Here is a 21,939-nt window from a genome sequence, read left to right as displayed (position 1 = left end):
GGTAATTAAAACTATTGCTGTATTAAGTATATTAGTTACAATATGTTTTATAGTGTCCATCTGCCTGCTGTTCTAAACTGGCATTGAGATTAACTGTTTTGAATGGCAACCTACAAATACTTAAGATAAATCTCTTCTTATCTAAGATAGAGTAAAATTTTTCAGTAAACATAGTGGGATGAAGGTCCTGGACATTAGTGATCATTAGAGAACCTGTGGCATTTTTACTAAGATTAAGGGTATTATTTCTTGTATCTTGGGAAAATTCCAGTGTAGGTAAATACATAGGTCCAGATCCACAAAGGTACGTAGGTGCCTAAACCCCAGATTTAAGCACTTAAGTATTGAGTTTAGGCGGCTAAATCCCAGTTTTGGCTCCACTGCCTTCCACAAAACTCCTGCCAAACCCAGTAGGCATCTAAACTCATTCAGCACCTAAGTTTTCAGGGTAAAAGTTCCCTAATTTCTTCTTTGAGTAGATGCAGCAGTGTATTCCACTCAGTTGTGCGCGCGCCCAGCTCATGAGAGCTGGAAAATTTTTCCTAGCCGTACACATAGTAGGCGGTGCTCGTGCCTCGTACTCAATACCTGGCTATATGAGATGGTACCACCTTTGCCCCCCGCAGTTCCTTTTTACCATCCATGACTGGAGTCTGAGCTCTGTGTGGTTCTTAACATCACAATCTCTCACTATTTTAGTGTTTTTTCCTAGTTGTGCACAGTTAGCTAGCACCCTTAGTGTTCGATTTAGTGTTAGAGTTAGTTAAGTTTTTACCTGTTGATTCCCTCACCAGGGTTTAGACATTATCCATCCTGTGGCGAGTCAATCCCCACACTTGGTGCTTGCTGTGCTTGGGTGAGGCCCATGTCAAGGAATGGTGTTCAATCTGTAGATTGTTCATAAGATGGACTCGGGTGGCTAGGGATATTCACCTGAAACAGCACCTACTCGAACAGGTCATGTGGCCTGCTTCAGCACCGAGGCCCTTACAGGATCAGAGGTCGCCCTTGGGTTCTTAGAGTGCCACGTTTCAAGCTCTGAAGCTGGCATCTCTCCAAAGAGATGGAGGAGCCATTCCCTGTCAAGTGCACTGAGGAAAAGTTTGTATGAGACCACTCCAGGCCTCATGGAGACTCTTCCTCCTCCATCTCCAGGAAGAGCGTGGACTGGCATGGCATTACTGCCCGCATATGCAATGGAGCAGGTCCTCCCATCTGTTCCCCAGTATCACGCAGGAGTATGGGAGATCCCGTATTGTTGGCTTCGGTTCCAGCCCCAGAGCTTCTTCATCTCCATCCTCTGGTCTGAGAGACGGTTCTTCTGTGGCACCTTAACACGGTCCTAGTGGCTTTGATGGGACCTCTGTTTGAGCCCCTGGTGTCTTATCCCTTTCCACTTTTGTGTCAGAAGACTGCGTTCCTGGTAGCGATAACATCTGTAAGGAGAGTCTGAGTTGCACAATTCTCCAAAGACAATGTAAATTTAAGGCCACACCCCACATTTTTGTCTAAGGTCGTGTCAAGGTTCCTTCCCCACTCTGAACTCTAGGGCACAGATGTGGGGACCTGCATGAAAACCTCCTAAGCTTACTTTTACCAGCTTAGGTTAAAACTTCCCCAAGGTACAAAATTATTTTACCCTTGGATTTCCACTGCCACCACCAAACTTTATCTGGGTTTACTGGGAAACGTAGTTTGGACACGTCTTTTCCCCCAAAATCCTCCCAACCCTTGCACCCCACTTCCTGGGGAAGGTTTGGTAAAAATCCTCACCAATTTGCATAGGTGACCACAGACCCAAACCTTTGGATCTTAGAACGATGAAAAAGTATTCAGTTTTCTTACAAGAAGACTTTTAATAGAAGTAAAGGAATCACCTCTGTAAAATCAGGATGGTAGATACCTTACAGGGTAATTAGATTCAAAACATAGAGAATCCCTCTAGGCAAAACCTTAAGTTACACAAAAGACACACAGACAGGAATATTCATTCTATTCAGCACAGCTATTTTCTCAGCCATTTAAAGAAATCATAATCTAACACATACCTAGCTAGATTACTTACTAAGTTATAAGACTCCATTCCTGTTCTGTCCCCGGCCAAAGCATCATACAGACAGACACAGACCCTTTGTTTTTCTCCCTCCTCCCAGCTTTTGAAAGTATCTTGGCTCCTCATTGGTCATTTTGGTCAGGTGCCACAGAGGTTACCTTTAGCTTCTTAACCCTTTACAGGTAAGAGGATTTTTCCTCTGGCCAGGAGGGATTTTAAAGGGGTTTACCCTTCCCTTTATATTTATGACAGGTGGTTTCTCAGTTTCATTTGAACCAGGTGATATATTTACCTATGTTCTTTCCTAAGCTGCATTCATCTCTGGAGGAGCGGCATCTCCATATGTTAGATGTCCGATGTTGTCTGGCCTTCTACTTGGATATGACTAAACCGTTTCATGTTTTGCCTTGCCTGTTTGTTTCATATGCGAATTATATGAAGGGGCAAGAGGTCTCTTCACAAATGATTTCTACATGGATAACATCCTGTATCAAGATTGTATATGGAATAGCTTTGGCTACACCTCCTCAGTGAGTGTGAGCTCATTCTACGAGAGTGGAATCTACATCAATAGTGTTCTTCCGTGACATCTCCATATTTGGACATTTGCAGGGCTGCCATGTGGTCATCCATACATATGTTTATGAACCATTATGCCAGGGGTGGCCAACCTGATCCTGAGAAGGAGCCAGAATTTACCAATGTACATTGCCAAAGAGCCACAGTAATATGTCAGCAGCCCCCCATCAGTTCCCCACCCCACTCCCAGCGCCTCCCACTGGCAGCCCCGCCGATCAGTGCCTCCCTCTCCGTCGCAATCAGCTGTTTCATGGCATGCAGGAGGCTCTGGGGAAGAGGGGGAGAAGCAAGGGCACTGCAGGCTCAGGGGAGGGGGCAGAAAGGGGTGGAGTGGGGGCGGGGCCTGTGGCAGAGCCAGGGGCTGAGCAGTGAGCACCCCCCGGCACATTGGAAAGTTGGCACATGTAGCTCCAGCCCCGGGGTCGGTGCCTATACAAGGAGCCGCATATTAACTTCTGAAGAGCTGCATGTGGCTATGGAGCCACAGATTGGCCACCCCGATTATGCCATTACTGCATCATCCAGGTGAATGCTAGCTTGGGTAGAGCGGTCCTGCAGTCCTTAGATAGACTCTGAGCCCCACCTTCTAGAGTGGGTAGTGCTTGTGAGTCACCTAAGTGGAATACATGTCTGCATTTACTCAAAGAAATAAAAACGGTTACTTATCTGTATTGTTACTATTGTTCTTCAAGATGTGATGCAGAGGCATATTCCATGACCCATCCTCCATCCCCTCTGCATCGGAGTCCAGTCTCTGGGCATTCAGTGAGGGGGAGTTGAGCTATGATGCTGCTTATAGCCTGGGGAGGGGCTATGAGCACAAGGCGTGAGCACCACCTCCCATGGATACTGATAGGCAAAATTCTCTAGCTCTGGTGTGCTGGGCACACACACACCTAAGTGGAATACATGTCTGCATCACATCTTGAAGAACAACAGTTACAGTACAAGTAAATAATCTTTTTTTCATGTGTTTCTACCTCTTAGCATGTGCTCTCTCTGAGCTGCCTCCTTCTAGGCGTCTGGATACCTGTCTCCCACTTAAGACCGCAAGTAATTCATGAGCGAGGGAAGATAGTTATTCGACCGCATGCAGGACCAATCCGGTGGGTGTGGTCAGAGGCTGCTTACTGGATTGGGTCTCATTCAAAATCTGGCCAGATGAGATAGAGGTGGGCAGAACCTAAATTCCCTCGAAGCTGTGCGGCCACGCAATTGCCTATTAAGCCCTGCACAGGGGCTCTGGGCGGCAGCAGGGAAAGGTGCCCTTTCCATCTGGCTCCAGCACAGACCTGCTGAGGCTGGGGAAGAGGTGCCCCTCCCTGCCGGCCCCAGCGTGGACCTGCGGTAGCTGGGGGAGAGGTGCTTCTCCCTTCACCCCAACACAGACCTGTCCTGTACTTGCCGCGGCCCCAGTGCGGATTTGACACGGTGCCCCTCCCCTGGCCCCAACATGGACCTGCTCCAGACTTGCTGCGATTAGGGGAGAGGAGTCCTCTCTCCCCTCTGCAGCCCTGGGGCAGCCTGCACCCCAAACCCCTCATACCCAGCCTCACCCCAGGGCCTGCATCCTAACCCTCTGCCCCAGCCCTGAGCCCCCTCCCGCACCCTGAACCCTTCATCCCCAGCCCCACACCAGAGTCTTCACCCCTAACCGGAGCCCTCACCCGCTGCACCCAGCCCTGATCCCTGTCCTGCACCCCAAACCCCTCATCCCTGGCCCCACTCCAGAGCCCTCATCTCCCCCACCCCAACCCTCTGCCCCAGCCCTGAGTCCCCTCCCACACTCCGAACCTCTCGGCCCCACCCCTACCACATGAATTTTGTTATGTGCACCAATATGAAGGTGATGTGTCACACATCATTTCCATATTGGTGCACACAACAAAATTCATTCTGCACATGGACGTAAAAAATTAGAGGGAACACTGGGCAGCACCATCTTCATCTCCTCCTCCAGCTGTTTTGTGTGGAGCAAGGTAGGCGCCTAACTCATTCCTATGGGAAACACCGTAGGTACTTAAGCCATCTGACTTGAGATGGTAGGTTCTTGTTCGTGGACTGCTAAATTAATATAGGCTCCTCCCTGCAGCCAAGACATTGGTACCTATCTCTGAGAGAGAAGAGAGGCTTCGCAAGCCCCCATCTAGGCGGCATTTCCCATTGGCTAGCTTAGATGGCTCTCCACCTAGTGTGCTGGCTTTTGTGGATCCCATTCTGAGGTGCCTGTCTCTCCCCATGCATTGCCTAGGTGCTTAACTCAGGCTTTGTGGGTTGGAGCATTGTTCCTGTGATTTTCTTGGCACCTAAAAATTAGGTGCTTTGACGATTAGTGTTGCAACACCTAAGTCCCTTTGTGGATCCCACCCATTCTGCCTACCTAAAATCTCTCTGCAACTCCAGTTGGCTATAGGATTCTTTTTCACTTCCCATTCTAAATGGCTGAGTTAGGGACAGTGTGTACTGGCCAACAGCTGCTGTACCTGGTAGACTAACACAAAAACAAGTTGTCTTGTAATCTTGTTGGCTTGATTTCTTCCTCTGACCTTCTTATGGTCCTGTTATTATCCAAAAAGGAGATTAATCAACAAGCATTCTACAAGATGGCTGAACATGGGAGCACACTAGTATCCAAGCAGATTCTTTGGACATCTGTAAAATGTCAGGCACCTTGGCTAAGATTTCTGAAAAAGGGATGCCTGCAGGTTGGTGCCTAAGTCCAAATTTAGACACTTAAATAAGGAGCCTGATTTTCAGAGGTGTGGTGTACCCCGTAATTCCCATTAACTCAGTCATTTCCCTCTCCCTCATCTGCTTTCCATGCTCCATTGCTCCTCATTCCAGTAATTGTCTTATTCCCATTGGGATAAAAATAAAGTAATGGGCTGAACTGGGGGTTAAAATCACCACTGTTGCTGTTATGTCATCAGATCCCTGCATCGTCCACTAAAATATATTATTCAAAGAGCTACACACAGCATGGCAGCTCTAGGTGAGCTGGGTTTGTCACGTAATTCAAAATGTTATTTAATGGCTCAACTATATAGAAGAGCAAGGAAATGATGCTGCTGTTTTTTTCTTACGGGTCCTTGCAATAATGCCTCAGTAGAGGGCATCATTGCATTGCAATTCTGTCTCAATGATGCTTTGACATTAGTTTAAGCAAGTAGAGTAATTGTTGCAAAGCAGATGGAAACAAGCTTGGCTGCAAATGGGAAAAAAATAGTTTGTACTCACATGGGTTCCCTTTGCTGACTTGAAGTGCTGCATGCTGTCTAGTCCCCAGTACACCAGGCTTACAGTCGGATGTGAGCTGGGGAGATTGAGTTGGCAAATCAAGAATTCAGACCAACAAATGTGTATCTTTCCTTTTATGATGTTATAGTATTTTGTAAGTAATATTTCCATTAAAGATGATGTAATTTAGGATTATTATATTTATATTGCATTAGCACGTATTATTCTGGAGAGCAGCAAATACCATAACATTGTCCATACCAGAATACTTTGTGCTGTAAAGATGCAATTCCTCTCTCAATTCTTCCTTCATACTTTACTACACAAGAACATAAACTGTTTTAGGATAGAAAGACACCTAGAGACATCCTCTCTTTTGTTAACCATTTGTGTGGCACATAATGTTTCCAACATGTAAAGACAACTACTAAAGAAGTTTTCAGGTGCTGCCTTTTGATAATATACTAACTGTAATTAACCTCCATAGTGCTCATCCTGCCAACGATAAAACACAGGACAAAGGCCCAAAATAAAGGACATAAAGCATTGCAACAAATTTGAAATTACATAGGATTAGTATCTTTATATTAAAAAGTCTTCTCTACCCTCAGTTTCATGAATCAGCATTCCTGGTGCAAATAAATCTGGAGTAAGAGTGCCAGGGTTGTGTGGAACAAATATGTTTGAATAGGAAATGAATCATGCCTTTTCATAAGGGAGAAAGTTAAAGTATTAATTGCTGCTTGTGTAAAGAATTCTAGAGAAATTATTATCTGGCCCTCCTTTAGCTTAAGTTGTGATCCATCATCCTGGCACATGACATTCATGCAAATAGGCTTGTCATATCTGTAGTCATTACTCCCTACAGAACTGGGTATACCACATGGAATTTCCCTGCTTCATCTTTTTTCTAATAAAGTGGCTGTGACTGGCCACAGTATATCAAATCTGGCTCCCATGGTCCCTCAGACAGTATTAAAATAAAAATATTCATGTTGTAATCAATACAATAAACTTTTGGCTCCCAGTCATGTGCTCACACCACACACCCTTGTCTCTCCATCTACCTGAATCTCTTCACTAGTGGTACCTCTTAATTGGAACAGGCCAGCAGCAGAGAAGTTGGTAACTCCTAATTCTGGTGCAATTTATTTAAGGCTTTCACTTTTGAAGTCCAGGAGAGAAGATATGAAATTTGACTCATGGTAGCACTTAACATAGTTAACTCCCTGGGGAAACTTTCTTAGAAACCACTAGCTTGTAATTTTTTACATTTTCTCCCCTATTTTGGAGGTGCAACTACAATTATGTGAATGAACAAAACCCCAGAAATACTATCTCAAATGAGGATGTGCAAATGAGGGTGTGTAAATCTGTATCTGACAAGTGCTGCAGTCAAGAACGATATTCTGCAGTCAACATATTCTCTCATTCAAATGTATATTCTTCATTACTATTGTAGACTGTTTTAATTTATGATTTAACATGGGTCATTATGCAAACAATATTAAGATATACGTCATGTAGCTTGTGAGGTACTCTTAATCATATACTATATATGTACACACGGTATAATGAATCAGACAGTGTGTGTTCAGGTAAACAATATTCCATCAGTACAACTACATTTTTCTTCAGTACTGATATAGTGGGTGCATCGGTTAGTATATTGTGTATCTAACAAAGTCTTAAGCATTCTTATTCCCCACTCCAATATTTCTTGCATTGGTTTAAAGATCCCTATTTCTTGACAGGCCAAACTGTATGCTTGTTCTTTCAGAAAGGCTGAGGGTACGCCTAATAAAGGATGTAAAGGGCCTATTAGATTATTGAGTCCAGCCACCACTGTGTGGGTGAAAGTGACCTATGAAATCATTCTTTCCATCACTGAGGGAAGGATTCAGGCTTGTGATACATCCAGGCTTGTGATACATCGTCTGGCAAATATTATACTGACATGACGCTTGATCTTAGCCAAAAGGCCAACCAGTCCTGACCATGTCCCTTTAAGTTTGATATACCTTCTCAAATCCCTTTATTAGATTTTTCATAGGGATTTTTTTCCAGTAGGGACTGGTTAGTTTATTTTACAAAGATTTTTTAAAAACACCATATCCAAATATTAAGTCAGGAGAGCCCAGGAGAGTGACGGGAATGAGACAGCTGCAGAACTGACTTTAGATTTTCCCCTTCCCAGCAGAATTTGTCAACAAAACTCTCATTGAGTTTGGTTGGAGTTATGCCCATGAAAGGACTACAAGATTGGGCCTCCAGAATTTGTATTGTTACAGTGGATACTCTTAGGTTGAACAGGTCTTTGCTTAAATCCACTTTTTTCTCTTCCCCACTAACAAAAAAACCAGAAGTATGGCTTATTAAAATTGACCACCAGATATTGTAGTAAGTCATTGGTAGCTTTTCTTTTTATATTTACTTCTTTCACAGTGATCCTCTGCAAACTTGGCATTGGGATGCACATGTACTGCAGGTTCTCTCAGATCTATACCATTTTCCAAAGATGGACTGACTTCCTGCTAGAAGCCTTGTCAGTAGAACTCAGTCTTTACAAGACTGTTTTTGGAGAGTCTTGTATCTTCTTGTGACTGTAGGCCTAATCCAAAAGCCCAGTGGAAAGATTCCAATTGATTTCACTGGGTTTTTGGATCAAGTCATTAGTGATGTGGTCATTTATCTGTAGTGTAGAAAATGGGATTCACTGTGAATGGGAGCATAGGCAAGATTGAAGGTATAATGTGTTAAACAGTTATTGCAATCTAATAATTGTTTAGTTTATCCAGTAGAAAGACATGTCAGGCCAATAAAGGAAGTGGAGTCCTAGGGGAATGCACCTTGAAGAGTGATCAGCTTATTTTACTGATGTTTAGGAAAGGCATGCTTTTAGAATTTTGAGAAGATTGTGGCATAAGCAGCTTTGTTCTGCTTTGAAGTCCTTCAGTTGATGTATCCCTTTCAGTCAGATTGTAGGCACATGTACTTTATAGATGCTCCACTGATTTCATTAGTGGTTGATCTTCTCTTAATGATGAAGAGTGGTCAAGTGCCCATGCTTATTCTTTTATCTCTCTTGTTGACCTTTCATACCATTGACTATGAGGTCATGCTGACTCTACCTTGGACTGTGACTTCTTAGCTGGAAAACACAAGGTGGTGGTTTTGGATCATCTGTCCTGAGAAGTGACTCTCTGATCCAGGGAACGGCTAAATTATCCTAGTCAGTGTACGTGAGATTGATGGGGGAGGGGGCCTGGGACTGTTAGCAGCAGCATACAGATGCCGTGCAGCGTGCTCTCATTTTGGGGAGAGATTACTTACTGCAGCTTCTCAGTAGGTGGGTACTTGTAGAGCAGCAGAACCTAGGATCCACAGATCTGTATGGAGCAACTGAAGAAGTTATGGTGAGCAGATAAAGGAGGGGTCCTACTCAGATCTTCCCAACATCTGCATGCCTCAACACTCAAGGTGCAGATCTGTGGGGAATAAGTGAAACATTTGTGTGAACCCTGAAATATTCTGTATAGCAAAGGGACCTGTGGCTTCTAACCAGCATCACTTGCTCCACTCCCCAGCCCTCTTCTATCTTGACCCCATCCCTGTCCCCCAAACCAGCAGTCTCTGCAGAAAGTATATGTGGTTTGACAAAAGGAGGCATGGCTTGGTGGGAGCAATAGGGTTTGGTGTCTGGCTAGGTATGTGGTTTATATCACATTTGTACACCTAGATGGGGCATTATTTGATTTTGTTTTAAATGTAATGTGTATATATAGAATTAGGTTTAATATTCTATCAATAAAATTTTAGATATATTTGATGATCTTTGGATGTTAAGTTTCTTGTGATTTGCATTTGACTTGGATAGTTTAGGTACACTTCTAATTACAATAGCAATAACAAGATTTAAAGTGTGTGCAATCAATAGATGTAGCCTAAATTTCAAAAGTAACAAGACCTCAGCTAGGTATCCAACTTTATACTTAAAGGGATATGAGTTTCAGAGAACTAAATGCAATTCCATATTGGTTGCTTTTGAGTCCCCCCCAGTCTACTACTAGATAGATTTGGAATAAAGCTAAATAATACTAGCTTATTTTTAGTTCAATCAATCCCCTACTACCTATTCACTGACATCTACAGAATTTTTGTTCTATCTCTCTGGAAATGTTTGAAATGGAGAATTTCATTTTAACTCTTTATCCTAGAGCCAGCATGATCAGATGAGAAATCTAATTTGCTTTTCTCAAACTGAGAGGAGTGAGATAGTCATTCAGAAGCTTGTGTGTGTTCAGGATGTCAGAATTTTCAAATGAGATAAGCAAAAATTCATTATAGTCAGAACTCCTGTTTTGTTTTTGGCCCCTCTTTCCCAGTTATTACTTCTGAAATGTCTTTGCAGACAGCATTTACAACAAAGTCATTTTTACTGGTCTTTTTGTTCAGATCAATACATCCAAATTTCCCTTTATGGGCCAGTGTACCATGGCATTTAACCATAAGCAAAGCCTGTACACACAAACCTACTTTATTCAATCAAGTTAAAGGCATTTTCTTCTTAGGCAGAGTTACAGCATCCTCATCACTTTACTAATTTTATTAGTTAGGATTTAATGGTTGAGGGCTTTATGCCCTTTTTGTTGCCCAGCTAACCTTGGGCTGGAAGATGATGGCACAGTATTAAGGGGTGAAAATTGAGGCTGCCAGAAACTCTCCACACTGAAAGTCTGCATAATCCTTCAGATTTTACTGCTCTTTGTGGTAAATGCAGACTTTTAATTTCGACAGAAGTGTCTGAAATCAGAGAAGGCTAGCCTCTTGCCCTGAATTATACAGCACACCAAAGTGTGCTAGGTTCTTTACAAAAGACATAGTGAAATTTCAGATACAACACAACAAGTGAGGAGGACAAAGTAGAGGCGTTTGGGATATCAGGAATAGGGTTAAGATATGCACACATTGGTGACAGATTATTTTGATAATCTAAAATGTTAGAGATAAGGATAAAAATTTTATTGACGTAATTATTGACTAGCTCAGGAAGTGTCATATTGGTTATTTAAAATAGCAGGGACAAAGAGCAAATGGAGGGGAATGTCAGGGCATTAGAGAAACAATAGAAGGTTAGATTAATAGGAAAGCAAATGTTCATTTTCTAGTGTTTCTTCTTTTAATACCAGGCTGTTGTGAGCCACCTGGATTTTGGTTTTCATCCATTAGTTTTCCCACTGCCAGATTGTCCTGGAACATTATGTGCTCTGCATATTACTCAGTTGTCTAAAAATGCCTGCTTGACTGCCATAAAATCATTTGTTTCATTGTTATGAGGAAAAAAAAGATGTGCTCTCTTTTTTTAAGAAATATATTTTGAGTGAATGATTTGAGAAGTGTGTACAGTTTTCACACATACTTTATTTAAAAAATCGGGATAAAAGCTCAGAGCAGCATTTTTTAAAATTCCCCCAATAGCTTTCCAGTAGCCATAGTGAAAATTGATCCAACTAAAAAAAAAAATTACCTTAGCTTCTGAGTGCCTGCCCTAGGGGAGGTAAGAGCTCTTTATTGGATATGTTTTTGGGACAGTAAGCAGGGGAGAGCTCATACTTAGATAACAGGGGACTACTCCTGCAAAGAGGGAATACTTTAAAAAAAAAGGGATAATCTTCTCTTTAAAAAAATCACCTGTGGGATTGAGGGTTTACTCCTGTCTTATTCTTTCAGTTCCAAAGCAAAATGAAAGTGTAGTTTAAACTCCTAATAAGTAGCTGGAAATTCTTGGCTTTGCAAATATTTGTTTCCCTTTTAGAACAAAGTGGTTTGTATTAACAGCACTGTCAGATAGTTTGATGATTGAATGTTGTTGAGGCTTGATTTCACTTGCATTTTTTTTTCTCTCCTTCCTGTGTGTGGCTGATGGCCCATAGCATGCTGCCTGGCTGCTGGTAAAAGAGGAAATGGGGTGAGTACGTTTTATAGCATTTATACTAGGGAGTACTGGATTTAGTGAATTAAGAGATACTTCTATAACTTTTTTCAGAGTAGAAGCAATGAGGAACTTTCTCTGAAATATTGGGCCTCTGATAGAGAAATTCATGACTAAATGATTAATACTGTATTTTTCATGTGTATGAAAACAAAGTGATTCTCCTCCCCCCCTTACTTACAGTGAACTCAAAATAAATATGAAGCCAGGGAGTAAATGATCTGACCTTGTAAACAAGGATATTCAGCTGCTTCATTTGCTTTTATTCTTTGGCTGGGAAGCACCTTTCAGCATCCAGGTACTTGAGCAATAGAGCAAACAAGCAGTTGCCTTTATAAGTTTGATATGAAGGCTACTACTTAGCTGAATGCCAAGCACCTGAAAAAATTATAGTTTCAGCTTTGGGATGTGCACATCCTACATTTGCGCCTAAATTGGATGTTTCTTGTTCAGTATGTTCATTGTGACTGCAGCATCTCTAGGACAATGCTTCTGAGTTTGGGGTGTGGGCTATCCATTCAATGTAGTGTTTTGAAATTAATTTAGTGCTCATGAAAATTGCCAAAATGACATCACTGGAATCGGAAGTTCTCAGTCTGTCAAATAGATACAGTGATGGTACATTTATAATAGTATAACAGAGCCTTTGACAGATCAGTAGTGTCCAAACTGTTACTGTTAGCTAACGGTAAAGAGTCAATCGTTTGTTTGGTTCCCAGTAGACAGAAGCCATGACCACAGTTGATTAGGCAGCTGAGGATTGAATGATCAGAGACTGAACTATCCTATCATTCTTAGAACTGTTCTTTCTAGAGAAGAGCAGAAACAGATTGGTGGGGCTGTGAAGGGAAGCATGCGTAGTTGTCTGTACTATACCTGTTCTGTGACTAAATAGAACTAATTTCATCTCCAACCCCGTCATGCCAGTTCTTTTCATGAGCATTACATTCACTTTAAAAGAAGGAGCACAGCACAAGCGGTTTAAGCTTTCCTTCACAGCATCACTACTATGGCTTAGGGCTTGTCTACATGGGGAGTTATTCCAGAATAGCTGTTCTTGATTAACTCCATATGTGGATGTTCTTATTCTGGAGTGTCTTCCATGTCCAAAATGGACTAAACTAATTCGGAATATGCACTCTTATTCTAGAATAAGAGCAACCACATGTGGAGTTAATCAAGAATAGCTATTCTGGAGCAACTCCCCATATAGACAGGCCCTTAAACTGCCAACCAAAGTACCAATAAATATAATGGTATTCTGTTTTAATAACATGAGGTAACTACAGACTGGACTAAGTCCATCAATTCATTTTATATCAGTCAATGAATTACCGTCAGATGTAATGTCTTTGTCACTACTGACCTGGGTAGGGACAGGGTATAAAATGATCATCTAGGTTAAAAGTTCTGTATGTCTTAAGGAATCCAGGAGTCCTATATTTCTCAGCAATCGCAATTTTTGAAGTTAGAGTTGCATTTAGTGCACACTTAGTTTGAAGGTACACAATTTCATCTGTGTTTTTAATGATTCTTCCATTTAACTTTTATTATTGGGGTAGCTACTAATGAGGTTATTAACATGTGGCTTTTCATATACTTTGGGTCAATATACAATATTTTAATTGTATGGTTCTCAAGAACATATGGTTTAAGTTAATGAATTTACCTTCAATGACTAGCTGATTCACAGGCTGTTTTCCACTTATGGTGAAAAAAGTATGATTAACATGTATAGTTTGATGACACTGATTATTTGGATTCAGATATGACTGATGTATAAGTCTACACCTTGTGTGAGACATCAATTTTAAATATTCTAAAATTCTCCCTATATGTAACTAAATGGGGACATGAACAATTTGTACTAATGGCTAAAGTACCTTCAGTAAGTAATATCTTATAATTTTGAGTAAAGTCTTTGAATCTTATAAGGATCACATTAATTGTGAATAAACTTATAAGATACTCAGCTGTCTCCAGCAAAAGGATTATTAAGTGAATAGGGTACAGAGACTGTGGATACTGGCTGTAATAGATATTAAAATATATAACCAGAAATATGAATGCAGTGATTAGGTTAGTATTGAGACCTTTTATTTATACATCAGTGATTTGAAGGAGTATCCATCCAGTACAGAAGGAAGAGAGTGTGTGCAACCTCTGTGATGTATCTTCTTGTCCCAGACCACTCGGAGGGTACTTCACAATATGGGGGAGAGACAGGGAAATAATGTCCTCCACTCACCAACCAATGGGGAATCCACCCAGAAGGCTATACAGTCTCAGGCTGGGAGAAGAAGAAATTAGTGGCCGTTTGGGAGGCATTGTTGGAGCGGAGGCGACTCTGGTCTCCAGCAAGTTTCCTATGATCTGGGAGCTCTGAGGGCCAAACTCCATGCCCATTCCCAGACCTTCCCCCAGTAAAATGATCTGTTAGAAGCATCATGAGAGGAACACTTCGGAGATTCTTATTCCTTGTGTGGGTTTATCAGGATAGGGGAACAATTTGGCTCAAAGTTCATTGTTATTGAGCTATCTTCTGATGGAGGCCATCGTGCTAGGAAGTGCTATGTGAGATATTGGCAGTATAGGAACTCAGACTTAGAGGTGGGAAAGCAATTTCTATCCTACTTTAATACTATCTTAAAAAGTAAATTTATTAATTTTTAAAAGCATATTTTTATTGTTAAATCAGCATTAAAGAAGCTTTCACAGTGAGCTCCTATAAGGAAGGTGTGAGTTCTTAGCAAGCTGGCCTCTCATTGGTGCTTGGATCAAGAGTGGTAATGCTATATTTTTTTTGATGAAATGTGCTACTTGTGTGGCAAAGGGTTCTCACCATATAAGCTTCCAGGTTGCTGGGCTGAAAAAAGTGTGTACTGCTTTCTCTTAATATTTTTGGCATCTTTGGTTAGGTACACTTTCCACTGCCCTTAATTATTTGGTGTACTGCCTACATACTCTTGTAACTTGATCAGGTATATGCCCTGTCTCACAGTTAGAAGGCTAACTGCCCCTCTGCGTTCACCCCCACAGATCACAGTCCTCATGCTTTCGCCTCCCCTGGGGTGGGTGATTCTCCTGCTCTTAGGCTAGTTCTGGGGCTATGTTACCTCACAGATTCAGTGCTCACGCCAGCAGGTTTGACTAAGTTTGGCACCTTCAGTTCTCCCCTTTAGGAGTTTGTGGCCAGCGGACCAGACAGCCTTCTTAAACCAAAATTACTATTTAACAGCAGAAATAAAGCATAATATAAGAGAAAAAGAATTTTAAAACAACAAAAGGTCACGTCTACACTCATGTATTTTACCTCAGTCCTCACCCCCATCCTCCGTGAGAGGAGTATGGGAAGGCCTAATTTCATACCCACCAGCCAGGGTCCACGTGAGAGAGTCTGTTCCCACAAACAGCTCCTCAACACACTCTGACCTTTGGACAGAGAGAGTCCTCATACCTGTTTTGTAGTCCTTTTGACATACTGGTAACACAAGCATTGGCAATTGAAACCCAGGCTAAACAAGCTATGTAATCTGGCTGGAGCTGATATGGTAGGATCTTCGGAGTTAATAGCTCAGGCAATATCTCAAACACACTGAAGTGTTTCCCTGAAGAGTTTTCTCCAGTCATTCTTTTGCCTTCCTTTTTATTTCCTCACAGCCTTGTTGATTTAACCCAATATAGACATAGTAAGCATCCCTTACAACACTCAGACAAGTTTATAGTATTCATAAATTATTAAAGAGCAGCCCCATGTCCTTCACACCATGTTCTGTATACTTTATAGTTTTGTCCTGTTTATACCCAAATTTTATGTTAGTGACTGGTCACTTATTTTTAGCATGAAATGTCAGAGGTATGATTGTTTGACTGACTCATATGCAAGTTTTCATTGTTTATTTTTTATGATTCAGAAAACAGGGTCTGTCACTGGCAAAAGAGGACATTGTTCAGCTGAAAGAAACATACAAATGGATTATTCATCCCCTATTCTCAGAGGAGCTGGGTGTTCCTGCCGATGGAAAGGTGTTGTATGAATAATAAAGTTGTTGTTTTCCTGAATTTGTATAAATTACTCATAACATTGATGGGTTCTAATTAGACAGACAAGTCTGTCACTGGTTTTGTCTAGTAAAAAAAAAAAAAAAAGCTCTTTCTACCTCAAATTAGCTATCTCAAGTAAATCCTAGTGGAGACAAGGCAAGCAGTAGTTTTTATACAAATTAGCTGGTAGAGTTAAAGACTAAGGAATCTTTTCTTTGTCATGACATACAGAAACAAACTTCTTTAAATGTTAAAGATAGCAAGAGACCTTCTAGAGCCCACAAACACTGAGTCCCTCTAGTCATAAGTGTACCATAAAAATAATGACAGGTTTTAGAGTAGCAGCTGTGTTACTCTGTATCCACAAAAAAGAAAAGGAGTATTTGTGGCACCTTAGAGACTAACATTTATTTGAGCATAAGCTTTTGTGAACTACAGCTTACTTCATCGGATGTATTCAGTGGAAAATACAGTGGGGAGATTTTATACACAGAGAACATGAAACAATGGGTAAGTTATCTAAGGCCTTGTCTACACTACACAGTTCTGTCAACAAAAGTCAACAAAATAGTGGAGGTGTACACACGTCAATGCTCTTCCCGCTGATGTAACTCCCCTGCTACGCCAACAAAATAAAATCACCTTGATGAGAGGCGTAGAGCTTTTTGTGGCAAAGTTAGATCAACGCAGTGTCAGTGTAGACACTGCGCTTGCTTATTTCGCCATAAATGGCCTCCAGGAGGTGTCCCACAATGCCTATCCTGACTGCTCTGGATACTCCATTGGCCTGGAGCAGCGAACCGCGGACAGTGGGAGCCGCGATCAGCTGAGCCTGTGGACGCGGCAGGTAAACAAACTGGTCCGGCCCACCAGGGGCTTTCCCTGAGCAAGCGGTGGACCGGCTTTGAGAACCACTGCTCTAAAGTTCCTGATTCTGTTGTCAATCCACTAAATCACATTGCCTTTCTTTTGTGGCTTAAAGGCATCCAGTCACTGCAGACTAAATCCTGGAATGAACTGCTTTCAAGGTTGACTGGTTTGGTTTTGTCCCATGATTTGCTAGGCTTAGTGACCATAATAGGTAGGCTTGGCAGAATTTGATTTTTTAAGTATAATTTTGACAGATAATTTAATGTTTATTTTAAGTATTTTTTTAAACTTCTATCAATTTAAATTTTTCACAGTTGCAGGAAGTTATGGGGGAGGTCAGACAGAAAGGGGATCAGACAATCATTTAATGACAGACTCAACGAAGTTTAAGCTTTGTAACTGTTAAAACACCAATTGTCAATATCACATGTCAAAATATGCAAAGTTAATATCCTTAAATCAAACTCTAATGTGTTCTCAAGCAGCATATTTCTTACTTTGCCTGTCTAAATTTCTATTACTGATTGAAATAGTTTTTTCATTGTTTTGTGTGTGTACGGTGAAATCAATGTTTACTGACATTTACCAATAAAGATCTAATCGTTCTAAGCCTAATAGGCTTTGGGCTGTTATTCTCTCTCTCTGCTAGTTCCCCCATGTGCAAAATGGGGCTAATACTTATTATGTGACTTGGGTCACATAATAGGTTGCAAAGTGGCTTGAGATGGTTGAGTGCTATAGAAGTCTTATGATATATTTCTGAAATGGCTTCTCGGTGACCCATTTAAAAGTTTCCCATTATGCTGCAATTCTATCTTCCTCTTCTCCTCTTTCTTTACTGTTTTTCTATAATATATCAATAAGGATCCTTGAACCGTTTGTTATACACTTGGTTAATAAATTGCTAGCACTTTGTAAAAGGAAATTGTTACCGTTCTTTTTTGTCTTAGAGCTTGTTCGAAGTGAGTGTGGTCTTTGCTCACCCGGAAACTGATGAGGATTGCCATTTCCTGTAAGTTGCTATACCAACAACAAGATCTTTATATTAATATTGTGCAACATTGTTAGAGTTTGTCTGTAGCAAATGCAATGTCTCCAGTATTTGTGATCTAGAGTTTGACCTGAATCCAAACTCCAAATCCAGGTTCCTATTTGCAGCTTAAGTCTATGGTATCTCTAAGGGGCCGAATCTGCCCACCAAATCCAAACAGCCTAAAGTCTGGGAATGTTTGGATCTGGATTGTCAATCTTAATGTCAGGGAGTGCGTGGATCTAGAATTTTGATTTGGTCCATTACAGAGATATGTAGTCGGGTCAGGCATTTGATTTAACTGGGAATTGGTCCTGCTTCGAGCAGGGGGTTGGACTAGATGACCTTCAGGGGTCCCTTCCAACCCTGATATTCTATGATTCTATGATTTAGGCCTGTTTGTACTGTTCATATTAGAATAAATAGTGACTTTACATGGTGTGTGAAGTGCTTTTGATAACCTATCAGTATATGTAAAAAAACCATCAGTTTATATAATACTGAGGTTTTCTGCTTATTTCAGGGATTTGGGTATGGAGGGAGAGATCAGAAGTGAGTTAGTTCTACTTAAAGACAAGACTTTTTAAAAAACACCCTCACAAAGTGCTACATAATCACTTTTGGTCTTGCTCTGCAGAGGGGCTGCCATAGAAATCCTTTTCCCACTGGCAAAGAAATCCAGCATTTCTGGAAACCTGGCTACCACTTAGTCAGATCCCTCAACAGCAAGAGGGAGCATGTTCTGAGAAAATGGTCTGATTGGGAACACCCTTTTGAGAAGTGTTTCAGAAACAGCCACCACTGTCTCTTCTGTCCCCTCTCAAACTGCTCCTGTGCTAACACCTGCAGAAGGTGTGTGAGAGAATGATCTGTTTTGTGTGTAGTGCTCTGTGGTTTGAAGTGGAACATTTAACTTGTTTTTGTTATTTTAATCTAGTTTCCAAGTATAAGTTAAGAATGATTATTTAAATTCTGGAAAAAGGAAGTCCGTGTACTCTGTATTATCTCCCACAAATAGCCTGTGTAGAAAGTCACAAGGAGTCTGCTGTTAGCACCAGTTCCGTTTTACCCGGATGCAGTCTTAGAGGTGCTGCTGTCATAAGCTGAAGAGCAGCAGCAACAGGAGAGTATAAAAAAATGTGTGGCAAGGACAAAAGAAATTATGTTGTCTAACTGCATAGAGAGCAATCCACTGATTTGTAAACTTCCTTGGCAAACATCCAATTCTCAGAAAAGCCTCTAGTGCTAAATGTTTTATTGATCAGAATTTTCACTTCTGTGAAACAGAAAATAAATAGTTTTCTTTTAGGTATGTTAGAAAGAATCTCAAAGATCTGGCTGACCTGATGTTACCTTTTTTTATATTTGATTTTTCCTGTTCAGTAATAACACTGGTCAGAGGTGTGCTAGGACACCGCGAATCAGGGTGTTGCATTTTAAGCCATGATGCATGGGTTAGGAACAGGAAAAGAACTAACAGAGAGCTAGGGAAGTCAGTGCACCTTGCAAAGGTGCACAGTGTTGTCAGTCATCTTTGTTGGCAGTCTCAGAAGAAAGGTCAAAGGAGACTTATTTTCCCACCCACCTCCTCATTCCAGCTCAAAACTGAGGTACATGGGTGGGAGTCAAGATCGGAAAGGTTTGCACAGCCACTACCTAGACTGTACATGTTCTGTGGATAATCAGAGGATTTTAGTTTATGTAGGTCAAATAGAATGGCACCTTCTGGCATCAATTTAAGATTGAAAAATCTTAACTCCATCCCAGACTGGAGAATGATAGAGACACAAAGTGTGGGGCATTGCTGCTCAAAAATTAGGTCTGGTACCTGGGTATTTTCATTTTGATAAGAGTCTTTTATTTCAATGATTATATCAATTAATTTTCTATTTCTGTTTAGAGCCAGAGTGTGTCCAGACTGTTTCAAGCCAGCAAAGAATAAACAGGTAAGAATCCCATATCTGTCACCAGCATCATTCTTCTGGGATCAGAATTCTCATGTCAATGGTTAAAATAAAGGCAGGTTTCTTGAAATTCAGTCATTACTTTAATGCCTTTTTTTTCCTTTGCCCCCTCTCTAAAAGGTTCTCCAGTTGTTTCGTATGCCTCCTTTTATTCACTCAACTTTCAACTTTTCTTCTGTTTAGGATGGTTTAGGACTCCATTTCCAGACCTTGAGCAAGAGAGCTATCATTTAAAAAACGTTCCCAATATGTATAGGCATTTGGTTTGGATACACTAAAAATATCAGTGTAGCAGGACCACTACCTACTGTCCATAGAGGATATGGCTGAAATAAGGCTTTGAAAAAAAAAGAGAGCGAATCTAGTCTTTGCAAAAGGAAAAAAAATCAAATCATCCTAGAGCATTTTCCCCTGGCCACCATTCCAAACGAAACAAAACATATGCAGAATGGTTTCCTTTCATCTAGTTCAATTGGTGAAAGAAACAAAAAGAGATCTTACCATAATTACAGTGTCTGAGAATTGGTATAGTCCTCAGTGCAAGACAGGCAACTATTTCTCCTGATTTTCCTTTCTCCCCTAACCAAGGTCTAGTTCAGGAGCCCTGTGGGTTATGAGAAGACTAAAGAGCAGCCCTCTGCTCCCTTTTTATGCTTTCTCCTTTATAGGAAGCACAGCTCTCAAATCTGCCTCCCAGCAGCGGCAGGTAAACAAACTGGCCCGGCCCGCCTGGGGCTTTCCCTGCACAAGCGGCGGAACAAGTTTGGGAACCACTGCTCTAAGGACTAGCTTTTTCCTTAATGCCCAGAGAAGGCATTTAATGCCTTCCTGGTTCACACAGAGATGAGGTACACAATTACTTTACCCTCGCTAATGAAATCCTCTGATGAAACGTCACTTTCTTCATGAAAAGGGTTGATTTCATCTCCTTAGGCCACAATTGTTCAGTAAATGGTTTTATGGTATTTAGGATTGTTGACTTGTCCCAACTTCTTACGCTCGAGTTGTCTGTATCACAATGGTGGGCTTTAGCCCAACCATGAGTTCAAGTCTTACATATACATGACATAATGCTCTCTTTGGGATACAGCCCAAGTTAAATGTGCTTTCTGCTTGATGGCAGAGCTGCTTCCTGTTTACTATGGGACCACCAGGGCTGCAGTAGTACCCACAACTGTTGTACGCCACCCAACAGAGGGTGTCACTATTGAATCCATCTTTCCTCAGCTCAATCTTAAACTCATCCCTGTAGTGGAATGAAAGGCGCACCCTTGAAGCACAGGGAAGGCAGACCCTGTGTGGGTTTTCGATATCCCCCTCCTCTTCTCCTCATGAAATACAATGAAGCGCACAGAGTCCACTTTGTTTTCAGAGCTCTGTGCCTGCAGAGAGCAGGACTTGCCTTTTAGTGCCAAAGATGTAATGTAGCCATACATGATTTAGGAGATGCAGGAATGGGCATCAGTCTGTGTAACACTGTGTTCCATATGAAACTGTAAACATTACTCTGTACAAGTCACTTTCATGTGTGGAGCTGAGTTATTGTCAGTGGCTGAAAATAATTTTTAGAGCTGGAAAAAAAATTCTGTCCAGACTTTTTCTAATGAAAAAAAGCTTTTCAATTAAATGGAAATTTTTGTGAGCAAAACTTACATTTTTCAGCAACCAAAAACTAAAATAAATTAATTTTTTGATTAGACTTGAAAAATGTTGAAGAAAAATTTTGATAAAAACAGAAGAATAATTGGTTTGAGTCAAAAAATTTCAGAAGAAAAAAATATTTTCCTGACCAGCTCTGGTAATTATAGCGCTGCTTGTGTAACACAATGGAAGAAATATAGTGCAGTGAGACTCTTTGAACTGAAAATATTAATTTTTAAAATACCACCCGGAAGGCTTTTGCTTAGAGACATTATATCTTTGAGATAGGAAATAACAAAGAAACTCTTTATCCAATGATAACAATAACTTACTTGAGCCCCTATAGGCCAGCTGCATATTCTACCCTACTGGTCTTCTTGGGTATCTGTGACATCCCAGAATGATACATTCTGGCTGTCACAGTATAGCTGACAGCATGATTTTGGAGAAGCCTAGAAACAGTGGAAACTCCCTATCTGTGGCCCCACAAAGCCATGGGACCTCTGGTCAACCTCCCCCTGACCCTGGC

The 21,939-nt window shown here is 41.2% G+C and overlaps 1 protein-coding gene across 3 annotated transcripts in view; it reads left to right on the top strand.

The window, feature by feature from the left end:
- Positions 1-21,939, top strand: part of PUS10 (pseudouridine synthase 10) — a 77,264-nt gene that overhangs the window by 28,822 nt on the left and 26,503 nt on the right. For 2 of the 3 annotated variants that reach the window (XM_077813978.1, XM_077813977.1), the window contains exons 5-8: positions 11,803-11,837; positions 15,776-15,887; positions 17,726-17,787; positions 19,706-19,751. In XM_077813978.1, the coding sequence (XP_077670104.1) occupies positions 11,803-11,837; positions 15,776-15,887; positions 17,726-17,787; positions 19,706-19,751 (255 nt within the window). Of the gene's footprint in view, positions 1-11,781; positions 11,838-15,775; positions 15,888-17,725; positions 17,788-19,705; positions 19,752-21,939 lie in introns of all 3 variants that reach the window. The other variant, XM_077813979.1, reaches the window with a different exon arrangement.

Source organism: Eretmochelys imbricata, chromosome 3 (genome assembly GCF_965152235.1).
Source record: "Eretmochelys imbricata isolate rEreImb1 chromosome 3, rEreImb1.hap1, whole genome shotgun sequence".
Classification (NCBI taxonomy): Eukaryota; Metazoa; Chordata; order Testudines; family Cheloniidae; genus Eretmochelys; species Eretmochelys imbricata.
The sequence above is the reverse complement of the archived record's forward strand: the minus strand, read 5'-3'. Positions and strand labels throughout refer to the sequence as shown.